General features: G+C 38.9%; 2 protein-coding genes across 6 annotated transcripts in view; one reads left to right on the top strand and one right to left on the bottom strand.

The window, feature by feature from the left end:
* Nucleotides 1-18,062, top strand: part of gria4a (glutamate receptor, ionotropic, AMPA 4a) — a 120,919-nt gene that overhangs the window by 91,255 nt on the left and 11,602 nt on the right. The window contains exons 16-18 of one of the 5 annotated variants that reach the window (XR_004655519.1): nt 1,405-1,519; nt 5,616-5,753; nt 10,085-10,308. Coding sequence is in view for 4 of the 5 variants with exons in the window: in XM_034864018.1 (XP_034719909.1) it covers nt 3,752-3,866; nt 5,616-5,753; nt 10,085-10,249 (418 nt within the window). In the remaining variant the exon portion in view is untranslated. Of the gene's footprint in view, nt 1-1,404; nt 1,520-3,751; nt 3,867-5,615; nt 5,864-10,084; nt 13,663-18,062 lie in introns of those variants that run through there. The other 4 variants (XM_034864035.1, XM_034864028.1, XM_034864018.1 and 1 more) reach the window with 4 other exon arrangements.
* The window catches only part of msantd4 (Myb/SANT-like DNA-binding domain containing 4 with coiled-coils), a 7,653-nt gene continuing 1,347 nt past the window's right edge, over nt 11,757-18,062 (bottom strand). Inside the window, exons 3-5 of the mRNA XM_034864049.1 lie at nt 16,109-17,851; nt 13,664-13,666; nt 11,757-11,769 (exon numbers count right to left, since the gene is read on the bottom strand). Of these exons, the coding sequence (XP_034719940.1) occupies nt 17,102-17,851 (750 nt within the window). The 3' untranslated portion in view covers nt 11,757-11,769; nt 13,664-13,666; nt 16,109-17,101. The remainder of the gene's footprint in view (nt 11,770-13,663; nt 13,667-16,108; nt 17,852-18,062) is intronic.

Genomic DNA, 18,062 nt, shown 5'->3' with positions numbered 1-18,062 from the left:
GCATAGACCAACAGGAAAGTCTTGTATAGGTATAAAGGAGAGATGTACCAATGCGATAGAGACGGCACAAAATGAATGCATTAAAGCATGAAAGGAATAGGTTGACAAAATCATTCAGCTCACTCTTCTTGCAGACACTCCTCTTGTAGTAAGGAAACAGACCATCTTTTGAGGCCATCGAGAAACAATGGTGACAATTCAGGAAAATCCTCTAAACCCACTGGTGAATTGTCTGTCTTAAAAAAAGCGTTTATTTTTATTTACTATTTTAAGCTTAGTATTAGATAATATTCTACAGTATATACTATAAGAGACTACATTTTAACAGAGTTGTTTAGATTGAATGCATTTTATGTTACAGACAGTCACCGGTTACACTTCACTTGAGTTCAGTACCAAAATAATCAACTTGGAGATATTTGAAAAATATTCTCAAGAGATGTAATCCATTTTCTTTATAAAGTTGTGTTATTGTTACATGGTAATTAAGTTGATATCATGGATTCTTTGAAGTATTCTGAGTGTAAAATGCTGTGTTGTGTGCTAAATAGCACACAACACGTTGACACAAGTTGTTAAAAAAAACAACTAAAAGAAAACTGATTAAACGTGGGCATCATGAATAGAAAGGCTTCCTTTTTGTTTAGAGGCTCACCCTCAATGTTGAAGCAAGCCACAATGCAACAACCTTAACAATCTTTTTTTATCATTGCTTTCAACTTCACTCCATGGCAATGTTCATAACTGTTTTTAAAAACAAAGATAAATGCTTTAACTGTTCCAAGTGGGGTTCCAATACCAGTAAATTCATTTTAATAATTTACTAAAATACTAGAATTGCTAAGCAAAGAGAAAAGTTTCTCTTACGAACATGCCTCATACAAAGATCTTGGTGCACACACAGTGTGAGTGCCTGATATTTAGACGCACACACACACACACACACACACACACACACACACACAAACATACAGCACAGAGTAGCAGGAAGGCAGGAGGACATCAAAAGGGGACAATAGCACCATCACCAGGCTGCAGAGACCTGGTTAACACCCTTTATAGCAACAATTTGACACTCAATGCGGAGCAACATGTGCCCAGTAGCAACAGAAGATAGATGCAGTTAAAGAAAACCTTTTTTATGTAAACACATAAGAAGTAATAGTAATACATTTTTGCAAAGTATCTAAGGAGAAACAAAGAGACAGAGTAAGAGAGAGCGTTTTCTGGGGTGCATCTTCCCCACTAACCCACCATTGTCCCTTCAAACCCTCTGATCCCTCTTTTCCTATTTTCCGTCCCTTTCTTCCTCCTCACTGTGATCCACGTCCATCTTGTCAGTCTGTCCCTCCATCCTCTGCTCTGACCAAACTATTTTATCTGTCCCTCCTTTTTTATTTAAAGAAATGCGGTCAACCTGGCCGTGCTAAAGCTCAACGAGCAAGGCCTGTTGGACAAATTGAAAAACAAGTGGTGGTATGACAAAGGAGAATGTGGCAGCGGGGGAGGGGATTCCAAGGTTAGCCCACTCGGTCTGACCACCCCACCACTAGGGGGACAGGGGCCGCTCAAGGCTAAGCAGCTTGCAGCGGCCCCGTCTCGGGAGTGTAACACATGCATCTGCCCTGGCGAAGAGTCAAGCGGGGGGGGGGGCAAACGTGACAACATAAAATCTCCTGGGAAACCCTGCAGCTTTAAAAATGAGCACAGTGATGTATCTACTGTCAGTGTTGTGTGCCTTTAAGTATGAGAGGTTAAGATCCAGTGACAAAGGTACAACACTTGAGCTTATTTATACAGAGAGGCATTTTTAAAAGAAAACCATTGGCTGACCCAAAAGAGAACCAATATTATTTGTTGACATGTTAAATCATCAGGGAAAAACGTAATTGGCCATTTTCAACATCATGCAGGGAAATATGTCCCCTTTGCAGGTGAGTGTTTGCCAAGCTAATTCAAGCACATGTCATGATAATAACTATTTTTAAATGTGTTTAGCACTGATCCTGTAATGCCCCTGCCTCCCTTGAAATGTCTGAGTGTGAAGGTGGATAGATGAAGAGAGCAATTACTGTCAAGACAGAACTATTCGCCCCCTAGTGGCAGTTCTGGGGAGAGAAGGAGACACTTCAGTGAGAGTCAAATTGCAAGAAAGACAACGGGACAAGTCTATGACGTTCCACTTCCGGGATTGCTCCGGTGTCGCCAGAAATTCCGCCGGATATCTGTTACCTTTCGCTTTCTTTGTGTTGTAATTTAAAACTCTGCGTCGATTTCCAAGGTCGATAGTAAAATGCTCCTCAGATCTCTGTGGGGTAATCCAGACAGCTACCTAGACTATCTTTCCAATCTGAGTTATCTCTAACAAGACTAAAAAAAATTTTGAACACACACGTTCAGCCAAAACATGTTCAGTTCCAAGGCTATTTTGCAGAAGTACTGTTGCTCTGTCCGGCGCTTACCACAACGCAAGACGATTTGGATTGGTTTTTAAAAAATGCCAATTAACCAGAGCAGGTTTTTCTCCCATCTTGGAATTCAGTGTGGACTAGCCAAACCCTCTGCAGCGCTGGTGAGGAAAACCTGGCAAAGCGAGACTAAAGGGAAAGCAAACGGAACCTTATCACTCCTTCAACTGAGAAATTGTTGTCTGAGTATATGGCAGATAAAACAGGGGTTAAAACGTTAAATGAAGAATTAAATAAAAAATGAATAACAGGGCCCAAGTGTAGTTGTAGCTCAGATTGATTTTAAGCAGAGGGGAGGGTGAATAATTGATAGCGGAAGAACGCAATTACAGGATCAAGTTTTCTTTATTTTAACAATTTTATTTAGAATCTTATTTTTAATTCAGTTTTTCTATTGTGTTAAAGATTGAAACATGTAAACAACTCTTTTGTTGCTTTTAGGTCCTGAAATGATTACTTAGGAGCGCCATAATATTCTGTATGTCTCACGAGAGTATTTTTTATTTGATTCATGTACTTGTTCAAAGTATTTTAGAATCATGTGTACACGTCTTGTTTAGAAAATATAGCAATTCCTTAAAGTGAGAGGTAAATCAATTTCCTCTAGCTAAATGTAAGCTTTAAACAATATTAGAGTCACAGCCTATATGTAAAATATCAGATGATTACCAAAGTCAGGATTTGCCCTCTGCAGACCAGGACTGTCTTTGGAAGATTTCATGCCAATCCAACCCAAAATTGTCAAGATATTTTATTCTGTATCAAAGTAGAGGACCAAACAACTGACAGACAGTCTGACTGACCTGAAAGTCGCCTCGCAGTGAAAATATCAGAAAAAATCTGCAATCTGAAAAAAGATCAGAGAGGAGTTTCCTCTGGCCTTCGTAGTCTAGAGTTTATGATATCCTTAGCTACACATTTAAACCTGTCTCACTGTAGCTTTCTCTCCCAGAGGTAACACAGTGCTAGCCCGATGACAGTAGTCCTGGTTTAATAATATTTGCCTCTGGCTCTTTGGAGGATCAGCTGGGGCAGCATGGGTGTGTTACCTGAAGTGACAAAGGTGGGTCCCACTCATATGTCTGTTGCTCGCCTTAGCTCCTCGCTCCCCCCAGCCCCTCCTCAACGAGCATACACACATGTACTCAGTGGGATCCATGCTAGGTCACTTGATGTAAAGTACTTTTCTATGTAACTGAGCTGTGCAATGCATATGTGAAATATCCTAATAACATAAAATAACATGACCTATGATGTTATTTATGTTATTTTTACACGCGAAGAACCCCGGTAAACCTTGCAGTTTTGAAACTGAGCGAAGCAGGCGTCTTAGACAAACTGAAAAACAAATGGTGGTATGACAAGGGAGAGTGTGGACCCAAGGACTCTGGAAGTAAGGTCAGTCTCACGCTGCTGCGGCCCCTCAGAACGCTAGCCTGAAATTCTCATCCTGAATACGCTTCAGATTACTGCAACTACTGTTTTAGCAATAGTCAATATGCTCAATTAGCCTGAAACACATCTTTAATGTGCTCCACAGTAGCCTAAACTGTCCATTTAGTGATTCTACAACAGTTTTTTCCTTTTTGATGCTGGACCACATTTACTTAAAGACGCATCAGATTAATTTACATTCTTGTTCAGTTTCTGTAGCAATCTGTGGCAATCCCATCTTCATTACAGTTAGCATTAGAAAATTAAGAAAATTATCATCAGCCAATTCTCACTTTCATGCTTTTGTTTTGATGTCATACGCAAGCCCATTTTTGGTAACCTGAAACTCCAAATGACACTACTAAAATTTAATCAGGACAATGCTATGTATTTTTTATTTTTTTTATTATTATTTTGGAGTTACGCATGGTAACGCTTCATTTTACAGGTGCATATATTCATATATAGTTTTGTGGATTTGGTGCTAATTATAGGTTAAATAAAGGGAAATGTTCAATTTGTACACTTGCATTTAGATATGAAGGCTAATGCAAATGAATCATTTATAAACCTGTCAGTGCACAGTAGGTCAGTTGAACTTTCATTCGAATTTTGTCAACAGACAAGTATTCAATTTTATTATCAATTTATTTTACATGTGTTGAGAACATAGTTTGCAATAATAAATCAAGACTGAACTTAGACTTACATGGGTTTAAGTGGAGCAGTTCTTTCCTCTGGAAATCAGCAACTGCATAAGCTCAACGCTAGTGACCCAATTAAAACTAACTGCAGAATTCCATTTGCCTTTAATTAGAACCAAACCATGTAGTTAGTCTTAGGACATTTCTGACAAAATTAGTAGAGAATTATGGACCTGTGAGATAAAGCGTTGCCATATTTTTTATTAGCATTTGCTGTTAAAGTGCTTCAACTAATATATACCCTTTATCTCCCAGTTACGTATTTGTTACTGTTTGTTACAAAGTAAAACAAGTTCTTATGAAGATGTTTCCGACATAGAGCATAGGAGCTGCTCCACTGTAAATGTTTAGACTACTGGAGCTTTACCATTTCATTAAAACTGCAGTGAAATGTCATCACCGCTCAGATTAAAGCCTGCTCGTTTTGATTTAAATGAATGTTGATTCAAGCTGCTTTGATATCATGTTACTGTGTTACAGTTGTAGAAATCTAGAATGTTCTAGTTGTAATGACTGTAACAGATGTGTAGTATGTAGTAGCTGTTGTGATAGTAGTATTGTAGTTGTAGAGGTAGAATGTAAATGTATGATAATTTATAATTGAGTGATAACAAATGTAATTGCTGTAGCATAGCATATTAACGTTTTTTTCTAAGACAATCTCCATTTCTGTGTCTAACCCACTGTACCCATTGTCTGTCTGCTTTTTCCCACCTCTTTTTACATACTGTCACCTCTCTCACTCCCTTATACTCCTTCACTTTTCCTCTCCTGCTTACACCCGTTATTCTGCTGTTTTTCACACACCTACCTAAACGTCATCCTCCTCCTATACTCTGCTCCTTTCCTCCACTTTTGTTTATAATTTTTGAAATTTTTTTGCCTTCTTTTTTCACTTTTTCATCGACCCCTTGTCCTTTAAAACTCCACCCCGTATCTTCCTCCTTCACCTCTTCCTTTCCTTCATCCCGCATCCTTCCCCAAACCTCATCCTACTCCCTCTCTTCAGGACAAGTCGTCCCAGGCATTGAGCCTGTCCAACGTGGCGGGGGTCTTTTACATCCTTGTGGGTGGCCTGGGCCTGGCCATGCTGGTGGCCCTGGTCGAGTTCTGCTACAAGTCACGGGCCGAAGCCAAGCGCATGAAGGTGGACCTTAGCCCCCCCCACTGCCCCAGCCCCTCCCCCAGCACCCAGAATCTAGCCACTTATAGGGAGGGGTACAACGTGTACGGCTCCGAGGGGGTCAAGATATAGGGGTAGGATTTAGAGGCTCCCATATAGGTGGGGAAATGGTGGTGTTGATCATGGTGGTGGTGCTGTAGATTATTGTATTGTCGATGTGGAGGCTGACGCAGCGGCTCAATGCAACAGTGTTGTTCTTCATTTGGTGGTGAGGATGTGGTCAAGCATTGTGGAACCAATGTAGCTTTTCATGTTTACTGAAAGCTTGTTTTGGCTGTTTCTTTCTTTATTGGCCTAAAGTTTTCTTAGATTTTTGTTTTTTTAATTGATTTTTTTCATTGTTTAGCATTTCACCCCAGCTAGATTGGGGTTAGATTTGTGTGACTACAGATTTGGTTCCATCGTCTTTGGCTGCAGATGATGATGATGATGATGATGATGCTCCTGGCTCATGACTTGACTAGGCACCTGCATTGTAATTTTAGCTAATCATTAACAAAATACTGATGACTAGGGATGCACAACTCCATTTTCAGGGGCTAGCATTGTATTAAATACTGTATAGGGCTGCAACTACCAATTCTTTTCTTTATCGATTAATCTACCATTCATTTTTATAAACTAATTAATGCTTTTTTGTCCAACTGTCAAAAGTCCAAAGATACTGATTGCACTATGCATAGGTTGAAAGACAGTTGTGTTTGGCTTTCTTGCTTAAATGAATGATTTGAACAATTAACCAATTACCAACATAGTTTCTCACTTTACTGTCTATGGGCTAATCAATTAATTGAATAATAATTATAGTGCTAATACGGTACATATAAACTTCTAATAATGATTAGCATACTTTATAAAAGTTCAAGTTTTATTAATACTAACATTAAAAACGTATGTGTTGTTTTTCTCTAATCTTTGATTTTTCATGATGGATAATCTATTTCAAGGTTGTAGCAATCGTCTACATTGATACTTACCCTGAGAGCAAAGGTTTGTTACTGGGATGTTCCTCCTTAAAATCGGTGACCACCTCTAGCTTCAAATTAATAAGCTAATGTGTGGACACCTAAGTGTTTTCTCCGGAATAAAAAAAACACTATTTAAGTTGTTTTTATTTCAATGGATGTCCACCATAATTTTCTTAACTAGACTAATAGCACCACTGCAATGTCAGAAAGACAGATGTAGTGTTCAGTGTGATCAGTGTACATGACACATCTCGCTTGTTAAGAGCCCTTTAAAGCCAATTAACACTGAGCCAATTCAAAGTTAATGAGGGCGAGACTGCACTTTTGACAGCTTGAGCAAAGTTTCAGACATCCCCTTCTCATGTAACATGTATATACAAGGAAGTTATTAAAGGAACAAATGAAATAGCTGGATTATTTATTGGTTTATACAAAATATTTAGTGTATACATCGGAATCTAATTTAGTAATAGTAAACCATGGTACAAATATTTAATGCATGACCTTTAGCCGGCATTATTTCCTAACCTGCACCTTTAATTAGTTGTCCATAAACTGGAGTTGTGCACCCCTGTCGTATACGGTCCAAACAGGCACTCTGAAATATTCCAGCCCTGACAACCTCCAAACAGCCCAGTTGCTTAGTGTTAATGCAGAGGAATAAGTGGTGAAGCAAACACTTCATAAAGAACGGCTACTTGGTGATGGTGTAACACGACTTACACTGTATTTATTGATGAACTGAACTGAAAGGAATCACTGGACCTCAAATGATGATCTGCTTAACAAACCTTTTAGAAGCATTCTAAGGTCATATTTGATAATCACCTCAAACAGGATCAATACACAGGAGGAAAAAACACAGCTGAATATGATACACTAAATGCTGGCTATTATCTGTCGAAAGAAAACCATGGCAACTTCAAATGAAGTATAAGATTTACCGCATACTGAGCATCTACACATAGTTTACAGTACACATAGTATCTGCACACTTCACATAGGTTCCTGGAACATTTTCTTATCTGTTCCTTTAGACCTAGAGTAGTCTTTTAATTGAGCTGTACATCATCATGACATCACTCATTAAAAAAGGAGTAAGGCAAACCTTTTTTCTCTGTTCCTGGCAACTTATCACCAAACACAGTTGGCTGTTTATTGCAGAGTAAACAGTACTGTAGAGGAAAATAAGTGCATCTAAATGCCTATTTTCACATATTGTCCTCTAATTCATGTGTCCAAAAGTGACTTTCACAAGACTAGATACTTTATAAATGCCTTTAGTTTATGAGCAGAACATCAAATTGCTGTGTTACGGAAATCAAAGACAAAACTAAACCATGTTTTCTTGAGGAATCTTTTCAGAGATAATTCACCTAAAGCAAAGACATTTTAAGTGTTACAATCACAGCAAAGGCAACACCAATTTAACCCATTACAAGTTCTCAGAAAATGCATGTTTAATCGTAAAATAAATCTTTTTGGCTGTCGGAGATATGCCCGTGAAACATCACAGAGTAGCCTGGCTTTGAAGTGTCGCTCTACTCTGAGCAGTATAGTCAGTCACTCCCTCTCTATAAATCTGAAACCTTGAAAGAAAAATCACTCCTTCATGTTTTCCTTTTGTGTTTCCAGTCCTCACCTTCCAAATCTTTTCAAATCCTCACCTGAATTTCTCAATTTGTTAAACCCAGAACCCCAGAAATGCATGGTCACCCATGAAATGCAGATGTCTAAAACCCAAATCCTCTTGTCTATTATGTACGTTTGTTAATTGTTGCCTGCATTTACATTTACGTTTGCCTTTAGCAAAACTGTTACTGTAGCATTTGCACTGTGTTTATAGTAAGATCTGAATGTTTAGATCGGGGTGCAATCACACATGAACTCAGACATTTCTACCTGTTGTTCAGTTTGTTTAAGGGGGGGGGGGGTGTAGAACAACAAAGAAGTGTATTGAGAATATTTTAAAGCAGCTTGTGGTGAGCTTGTCTGTTCTGAAAAACAAAACTTAAACACAAAAACAATATTTATAGTATATAGCACTCAACTCCCTAGGCTCTCCATAGTCCCAGAATATGTTTTTTTTGTTTTTGTAGAATAGTTTTAAAGAGAGGGTAGCCACCCAAAAAAATGAAAGCGTATCAATGTTAACAGACTTCAGGCCGAAAAAAAAGACACCAAAAAAGGTCATAACATCTGAAAATTTCTGTGCAGCATAATTTAAGTACGTTGTATCCATTGCTGGGCTCATTAATTATCAACAACAAGTTCCTTCGCGCAAAGTGTTTTGTTGAGCCTACAAATGGATATAATATGTTAGATATTGCTACACAAAAAGGTTTTTGGACATTTTATAACCTTTTCTGCCATCTTTCTTTCAACCTCTATCAAAGTGTGATGCACTGTTATGCTTTAATTTTTTGGGTTAACACTATTCAATAGAACCCCTTTTTCTGGGACCACAGAGAGCCGAGGGAGGTGGGCATTAAATACAATTTATATTGTTATTAGATTAACTATTACTTTAAAGTTCTTCAGTAACTCTCCATTAAGTTAGTTACTTATTTCTTAAAAGGATAGATAAATCTATCATAGTCAGTATAGTAAATGGCAGTTGGCACGCCCGCAGTTTGGAGAAGCTGACAGGAGTTCCGACACAGCGATGTTCTGCTGTGGATAGGGCTGCAGCACATTTTAGCCACCTAAAAAGGACTACCTTAAAAAACAATATAAATTTAAGTGCACGCTACATTAGGAATATTTTCACCGCTTGACTTTGCTCTCTTCAAAGCCACCAGACTTCTCGAAGAGTTATTTTACCTTGCAGAACACAGGATTTGCTCTACCAATATAGATAGAAGCAGCAAGTCATAACATTTGCAATTAAAAAAACACCAACTGTTGAAAAATTTAAAAAGATCATCAAATTATAAACATTGTTGTTGATTTATTTGACAATGACTAATTTATTATTTGAGTAACTATTTCAGCGCAAGTTTGCTTATAATGTGAGCCTTATAACAAAATAAATAGACTGGAATGCAAACAAAAAACCTTCCACAGGATTTTTTTGACTGTGTGTGCTTGCACCCTCAGACCTTTCTAACTGTTAGCATACTCGTGTGTTCAATGGGTGTACAGGCACAAGCATGCGGAAGCGTTCTTTGTGCATGTGTTTTTTTTTTCAGAATTTCTGTGTCTTTACGCTAGTTTTTTTTTTCTTCAGTTTTTTACGCAAATTACATGATTATTTTTACAACTAAATCTCCCCTCTGCCATCTCCACCCTTCTTCTCCATCCTCCCCTCGACCTCTCCTCATATAGCTGTCTTTTTCTGAAGCCATGCGGAACAAGGCCCGTCTATCCATCACAGGAAGTATGGGGGAGAATGGCCGCGTCCTGACGCCAGACTGCCCCAAAGCTGTGCATGCTGGCCACGTCTCCCTCCGACACCCCGGGCTTGCAGTGGTCTCCTCCGGACTGCCCTGAAAACCAAAAACACCTGCCGTGCCTTAATGACACACAAGCATACAGACTTTGACAAGGACACACACATCCCACATGCAATGACACACTATCATTTTAACTCATGACACACATAAAGACACAAACACACACATAACATGCACATAATTACAGATACTCAAATACAAATACTCACATCTTTACACACTTGAATACACAAACTCACACTGCGCATCATCATCACACTTTCCTGCTGCCATTGACTTATTTTACAAGAGATAAGTGAAATTCAACTGTGAAGTGAACAGTGGAGTAAAAATACAAAGGACAACTACGACTTTCACACCTGCCTGCAGCATTCATTTTATTGTTTTTTCGGAGGATACCATCGTGATATCAACAAACCGGCAGGAAAGCCAGCACAGGCTTACATGAAATGAACTATGAGCTGTGAACATGACCGCAAACTGATCATGATGATGATAGTGATAAAGACGATGATCACAGCTGAAGTAAAAAAACAACATAAAAGACAGCAAAACTTTGTTCCTGCTCTATCTTCGTTGGACAGTGTTGGCCAATGAGCGGCACCCCTTGACAACGCCTTACTAAGACTACAAACATTGTTTTCATCATCATCATCATCATGGTCATCGTCGTCTCAACTTTCCTGAGAGTCTGCCAGGTATTATCACCCTTAGAAGACCAGAAAACTGTAAGCTTGAACGTTCGGACTGTGCAAACCCGCTACTTTGCCATGGAAAGTTCAAACTGAATGAAAATGCTTTCTTTTTACGCGTATGGAATGATTTCTCGCCCCAAAACCAACGAGATAACCAGCCAATATAGAACAGAAGTAACCTCGAAACACAGAGTGGCTGATCTCTGCCACATAATTCACAGGGGTTTGTAAAGAAAAAATAAACAGTAGTATTTAACAAAGTAATTCATCAACAGCATCATCATGACAGTAGAAATAGCAAATTGAATACTTTTTGCTGACGGGCAAAGGCACGGTTTAAACTGTATGGTCAGTGATGGAAATAAAAAATTAAACACATGGGCAGATCTCAAATGGCTACCTGACATAAGTGCTTCTCAACCTGAATGCCTGGGCTTTAAAGAAGAATAACTGATGGAGGATAAAGGAACAAAAATAGTTTTTAAATTTTTGGGATCCAACCTTTAAATTGTGGAAACTAACTCTGCCTACATGTCTTCTTGTATTATGAATCCATAGAGCAGGGCAATAAAAAAGCAAATCAAAATTCAAGATTCTTTGCATGTTTTCCCACAGTTGTCTGACTATAAACCATTTGTTTCAACGGGCTTAATAAGGTTGAGAACCACTGCTCTATGCTGTTTGCGCTTCATTTGACTTAAACTATAGGTACACTTTTCAATTGCTTTTAAAGTAATGACTTTTAACAGGCAGTTTGGTTGTCATTTGAGATCCTCAGTCTTTTCCAGTGGTAGGAGAAAGGTACCATATCAGAAAGCTTGCTTTTTAAAACTGTTGTAAATAACTGCGTAGCAAAACAGAACTCACCTGTCTTTTTTTAATCATCTTAGATAACAATTCATTGCAATAATGAATATTAAAGAAAATGCCATTACTTGTAATTAAGATCATTTTTTATAAATCTACATATTATATATATAATACAAATAAATATATATCTATAGGTCTATAGAGAGCTATAGAAAACATTGATCACAGATTGTCAGAGGCCATGGCATACATTCTGTTATATGGCTGTTTTTTTGATAACTTGAGAAAATTAATAAACCACAGTCTTCGTGTGTCCTGCTCAACACTGAATGTTCATCCGGCCCTCACACGGACACACACGTAGAAATGCACGCACACACATTGTTGCATTCAGAGGATCAGCTCGAAATGATCACTTCAGCACCGTGAGAGGTTCAAACCATTTCATTTTCGCCTGTCTGTCTGTTTCACCAGTGTTTTTACCCAAAATATAGTCTGTTGTTGGGCGGCAAAGGCCCCTCGAAACAGCATGTGGATGCCAGTATTCAGCACTGGAGCCGATATAATGAGGAGACATTTAGGCAGCCCTCCAGAGAGGATGGGCCACAGTGATTACCGTACTGTAGGGAAACAATGCTGTCTGACATTTGGAAAGTGTAGCATTTGTGTTGCATTTCATATCGCCTCAGTGCTTTTTGTTATTTGTCTTCTCACCAGATGTTAGTCAGCTACAAATTGAAATCCAACACAAGTTCAAACTAAGCAGGGTTTGCACTTTTTAGGGACATGTTTGAATCCAACATACTTGACAAGAGCAATTAATCAAATGTTTAAAATCTGTAAGATACTGTGTGGCAGCATTCTTTGGCACATTCACTTACTGACAGCCTTGAGGAGAACTATTATACATCACAATAATATCTGAGGAACAATTAGGAAAATATAGAAATATATTTTTATGGATTCACACCAGTGCAGTTTGACTTATTTTGTTGTACTTTATTACAGCTCAGCATGGTGGTGATTCTTAGAGATTGTGTGATAATACAGTGATACTGTATGTGGGGATGGAATTGTTTTCTGCCCTGTTCACCTCTCCTATTCGTCCTTGTCTGCAATGGTGTTGTTTTTAATTTTAGTGTTGTTTGTCATGTGTTCTACCTCCCATCTCTCAAATCTTCCTTGCTCCTTCTCTTGTTTTGTCTTTTCCGTCCCCTCTTTCTGCTTTCCTCCCCCCTCTTGTCCCACTGTGAGACAGAACTCTCTGTACAAAGTGCATCTTAGCAATGACAAATTACTCTATTATCTACCCTGACGCATCAAAAAATAATGGAATAGAGATGAATTGAAAACTAGAAACACCAATTTACAATCTGAGTTTCTTCTGGCTCTTTGTTCTGAATATTGCATACTTTTTAACCTCTAACATTTCACACAAAAAACTGCAACGTCTTTGTTAAACTCACACACGTATCTCACAACGCATCAGTCCTGCATCAAATGTATTGAAGTCAAACTCAAAACACAAAAGCATACATAGTAAATAAAATCTGAATAACCTCAAATATCTCAAACAACAACTTGCTTCATGTCTAACAAGAATAAGGTAGACCGTTTCCAGTCACCTTCTCTTAACCCAGGGGATCAGTGCAGCAGTAGTGCGGCAATCCAGGAGGAGAGAAATAATGAAAATAGTGGGTTTCTACAGTGGATTCATTTGTGAAGAGACAGTTGACACAGATCTAGCTTCAACAGACACACCAGGCAGTTAAACTGCACATGATACTTATGTGTTTATTTCCTCTTTATCAGCACATAAAGTTCCATGCATAGACAGCAAAAACCAGACTGTTGAGCTGTCAACACTCTTTAACATCGTTTATTTCTTCCTTTGTTTCTTGTCTTTCCATTTGGTTTCTTTTTCTAGTAAAACAACAATGCTGAACCTGCTCTCTCTGCGTGGTTATTTATCCATCGTTTCTGTCCCTGTACTGTAGCTACTGCAACCAGCATGTGGGCCTCATTTACAACAGAATAATAACAATTCACTGTTTTCTAAGCTGTTTATATATTTTCATGTGGACCGACAATGATTAAGTCCAGCTGAACATGTTCATTGTATTTGTGCCAATCAGGGTCTCAGCTGTGGGGGAGGATTTACCTTTGAATCACAGCTAGAACTCCAATCAATTACTCAGCGGCTTTGATATGTTCTCAAGAACAGCTGAAATTGTAAGACTCACCTGAGTTTTTAATGAGTATCTGCTCTGTGTGTTTGTGAAGCTTCCCACTGCACACAGGCTCTGCTGTTTGTAGACCAGCAGCTGTTACGGGGTTAAATTCCCTGCTGCGATTTTGTCATTTAGGCTCCTTTTCCAATCCATGGGGACCTAACACTCCTGATGCAGAGCCATCACTGACAAGCCTTTTCCATTATTCCCAATCTCTTTCACACAAGGAGACACACATACACACACATACCATGCTGGGTTATTACTGACAAGCATTTCCCATTTACCCCGAAGATGAAGCAAAATAACAATTTTGAGGTGGTTCCGGCAGCCTTTTAACCTTGCACCCTTACGTGCAAATGCACACCCTCACCTCCAATATGCCTTTAATTTTTGTCACTGCAGAGCAACAGCAGCCTTTTTACCTTTTCATTTTCATTGGCTCATTTCATCTCCTCTTTCTAATGTGTCTTTCCCTCTCTCAACTCTGCATTATCCCCCAAACAGTTCAGCCAAGCCTCATTTTTCCTCTGTTCTCACTCTATATTCCTCGGCTCGTTCTCTTTATCCACCCTCCCCCTGTCAAACCCTGATTTTTCACAGCTCCTCTCATCATGACCATATCCACTGTTCAGATGTATGTTTACTATACTGTGCACACCTACTACTTACTTACTTACTTGCTTAGTATACAGAATTTGTAGTCTGCAGACAAGATTTGGATTAATATGAATATCATTTTCTGACTGAATGAACAACAAATCTGACTTTAATTCATGTTTAATTTAGTTTTAGTAAACTATATTCTTCACAACTTGTTCTTCTCTGCTAAGAATCTTTTTTTCACGTTAGCTGAAGGCCTAAAGCTCTGAACTGTAATTTTTTTAAGTCTGATTTGATTATTCTAATTTGACTGCATTATTGTAATAGGCCCAAATAAATGTAGACTTAAAATATAAAAACAGGCACAGTATCAGAAAGGAAATATTGTAGATTTTCCACCTCTGGCCTTAGCTGCCATGTCTCAGACAGTCCCCACAGCAGTTGTTTGAGTTACTACACCCCTCCAGTGCTTTTATAACAAATACAGTGGATTTTCACACTAATTTCAAATCCAGACACAGCTAAAGAAGGGCCTTTTATATATAGCTTTCATCTCATGGGCAGACAACAGAATCAACAGAATAACCCTAACCAGAAAAATAATCTTTGTGATTCAATCTGGCCACTTTTAGCCCTTGCCTATTTGGCGCGCGTCTGTGTGTGTCTGTCTGTGTGTGTGTGTGTGTGCACGCACATATGGATCTGTAGGACCCCAGGTGATTTTATAGTTTAAAAATGTTTCACTGTCAGCTTGAGCAGCTTGATTGGCTCTGTTAAAAGTTTGTGGCTCCCGTCTTACAGTAAAAAGCTTTCATGCCACTATGACACAGAAAAACAATTTAAATGTGAAATGCAAAAAAAAGGCACGTCTGTGACTGGGTTGCATCAGTCTTGACATGCTCAAAAGTTGACTCTTTAGAGATGAAGGGTTTGTGTAGCAGTATTATGCTCTCAAAGTGATTTTTAACACTTCTCTTCTTATTACCCTGCATTGAGCCAGAGAACCCCTGATGGGCTTCCTGAGGAGCATAAATACAAAGAAGACAAATGTTTTTTCTTCTAATTACTTCTCATTCTCTTATGTCGTTACTCTTCATAGGCAATGCTAAGGACATAAAGACACAAGACAGACCATAGAGGCTTCTTGTCAAAAGCAGTACTTTGGGGATTGGACGTGTAACAGATTTGATTCAACTTTGATCATTGCAAAGTTTGTCTGGAGGTCATATTTCTTTTTTCAACAAGCTTTATTTAAAAAATGTATCAACAGGGAAGTACGGACTGAGTAAGAAATTATTAAAAAACAGTTAAATAGCATACAAGTATATATCATACATATAGTTATAATATAAGGAAATAATAATATAGGGCTGTTGGACAAATTGATAAATTAGTGGTAACTCAGGACAAACATTAAAAAGAGGTGATTGTTTACAACATTATCAAAAGGCATGGTTTGATGTGTTGGATGACATAACCTTTAGTAAACAGTTGCAGATTTTAGCAGCCAGTAACACTATATAACATAACACACTAGATCATATACATAGCATATACAAGCAAATAGCCATTAAAGGAATATTTTACTTTCATCTTCTAGCATGCATACCCCAACTTCCAGTAGCTGCTCATCACAAATGTTCAAGGTCTTTTCCAAGTCCACACATCTTAATGGAGAAAACACCAAATCTTAGTAGACCTGATGGAACATTCTGACATGTCACACTAGGACACACACAGGTATAAATATTTAAATTATTGATTGACTGAATTGACATGCTTGCTCAATGTCACACTGCCATTGTTCACTGGGACATGTAAATAGAACAGACCATTTTAATGGTATTAGTAATACCTTTGCTTTTCATGCTATGACAAATTAAAATAGACGAATGGAGAAAGTTATAAGAAACAATATTTTAACACAAGCACTTGACTGTAAAACATAAATAGTATAAAAATGTCTCTGTACAAGTAATTGTGTGCATTCTTTTTTTAATGTTAAAAGCAAATTTACACCGACAAGCACACATGCAGTAGATAAGTTGGCACTGGTTGGGTGCATAAATGCAGAGTAAGACATGACAATTCCATCCTTACATATCTACCATTATAAATGATAATGTCCAGTATGCATGTGTTCTATAAATATCCCAGCATCTGATGTTTTAAACTGCACATTTTGAGCATTGTGTATTTGAATAAGGTACTGAACCTTGTATAAATGAAATATGTTTAGGGCCAACCAGCTGCATATGCCAATGATTTTATCATGACGGCTCCTTTTCTGTCTTGTCACCCTTATCAAGACATCATAAGGCACTGCTTTATCATGGTGGTCATAAATATGCTCAACCTCCATCTCAGTGACCACATTCCAGTCACTAATAATAATTTACAAGTCCCAAACAGCTTCCTGTTGAAAGAAGATGAAAGGGGAGTAACGGCTGATGCAAACCCACACATTCTGGATTGTTTTCAATATTAAAGGTCCCCTGATGCTGGTGAAAAATATATGTATGCATCTTTTCCTCTTTCTCTTATCAGTCTTCAGTGGCCTTGATGCAGCTGCATTCTCTCTTTCTCCACTTGGAGGCGTTCTCTCTCAATCTGCAGTCTGCCTGCCTCAAATTTGAAAAACTGCAGCCTCTCTTTTTCCAGTTGCAGTCTCTCCTTCTCTAGTTTTAGCCTTTCGGTCTCCAGATCCACCATTGGCATCCAGCCTTTACTCTCTTTCTCTCTCTCCCTCTGTCCAACATGAGTGGAGGATAAAGAAGATGTGGAGAATGAAGGATGGCCTTGTTGCGGCGGCAGGTCAAATGAGGAGTCCATGCGCTCTGATTGGCTGAGGAGCAGAAGCCTCAGCCTCTCTCTCTCCACCTGTAACCTCTCTCTCTCTAGCTGCAGCTGTTCCCTCTCTACCTCCATTTGACGAAGTCGCTCCTTCTCCACCCCCAGCCGCTCTTTCTCCACTGCCAGACGTTCAGTTTCCACTGCCAGGCGCTGTTTTTCCAGCTCCAATCTCTGTTTCTCAACAGCAACACGAAACCCTGCTCCCATGTTTTCATGATTATTAAGTCCACCCAGAGCTTGGGCTGGAATCCCCATCAGGCCACCAGCCAGTGGCACGTCTCGGTTGGTAGTGGACGTCGGAGCCTTGGAGGAGCTGAGCATGCCCAAGTCGTTGTGGGAGTAAACATCACCAACATGCCCCTCACCACGTGACACAATGTCACTAAGGAGGGAAGGAATATCATCTTCATCTATTTCTCTGTGTTCCATATCACCATCACCATCCAGCTAGAGGGAGAGAGTGAGATCATAAAAGTGGCTCTCCATTGATTTTAAACACACATTTAGGTTTAATTCTCTTGAAAGGTACGAGTACTCTCATCCTGTAAAAGCAGTTATATTTCGTATAGGCTTCGCCCTGTAAGGGCTACGCTATTGGGTTTATCCCTTCGCGCATGCGCAGTCGTGAAGATTTTATTTCCCGCCCTAGCGTCCAGCT

Source organism: Etheostoma cragini, chromosome 3 (genome assembly GCF_013103735.1).
Source record: "Etheostoma cragini isolate CJK2018 chromosome 3, CSU_Ecrag_1.0, whole genome shotgun sequence".
NCBI classification, from domain to species: domain Eukaryota; kingdom Metazoa; phylum Chordata; class Actinopteri; order Perciformes; family Percidae; genus Etheostoma; species Etheostoma cragini.
The sequence above is the reverse complement of the archived record's forward strand: the minus strand, read 5'-3'. Positions and strand labels throughout refer to the sequence as shown.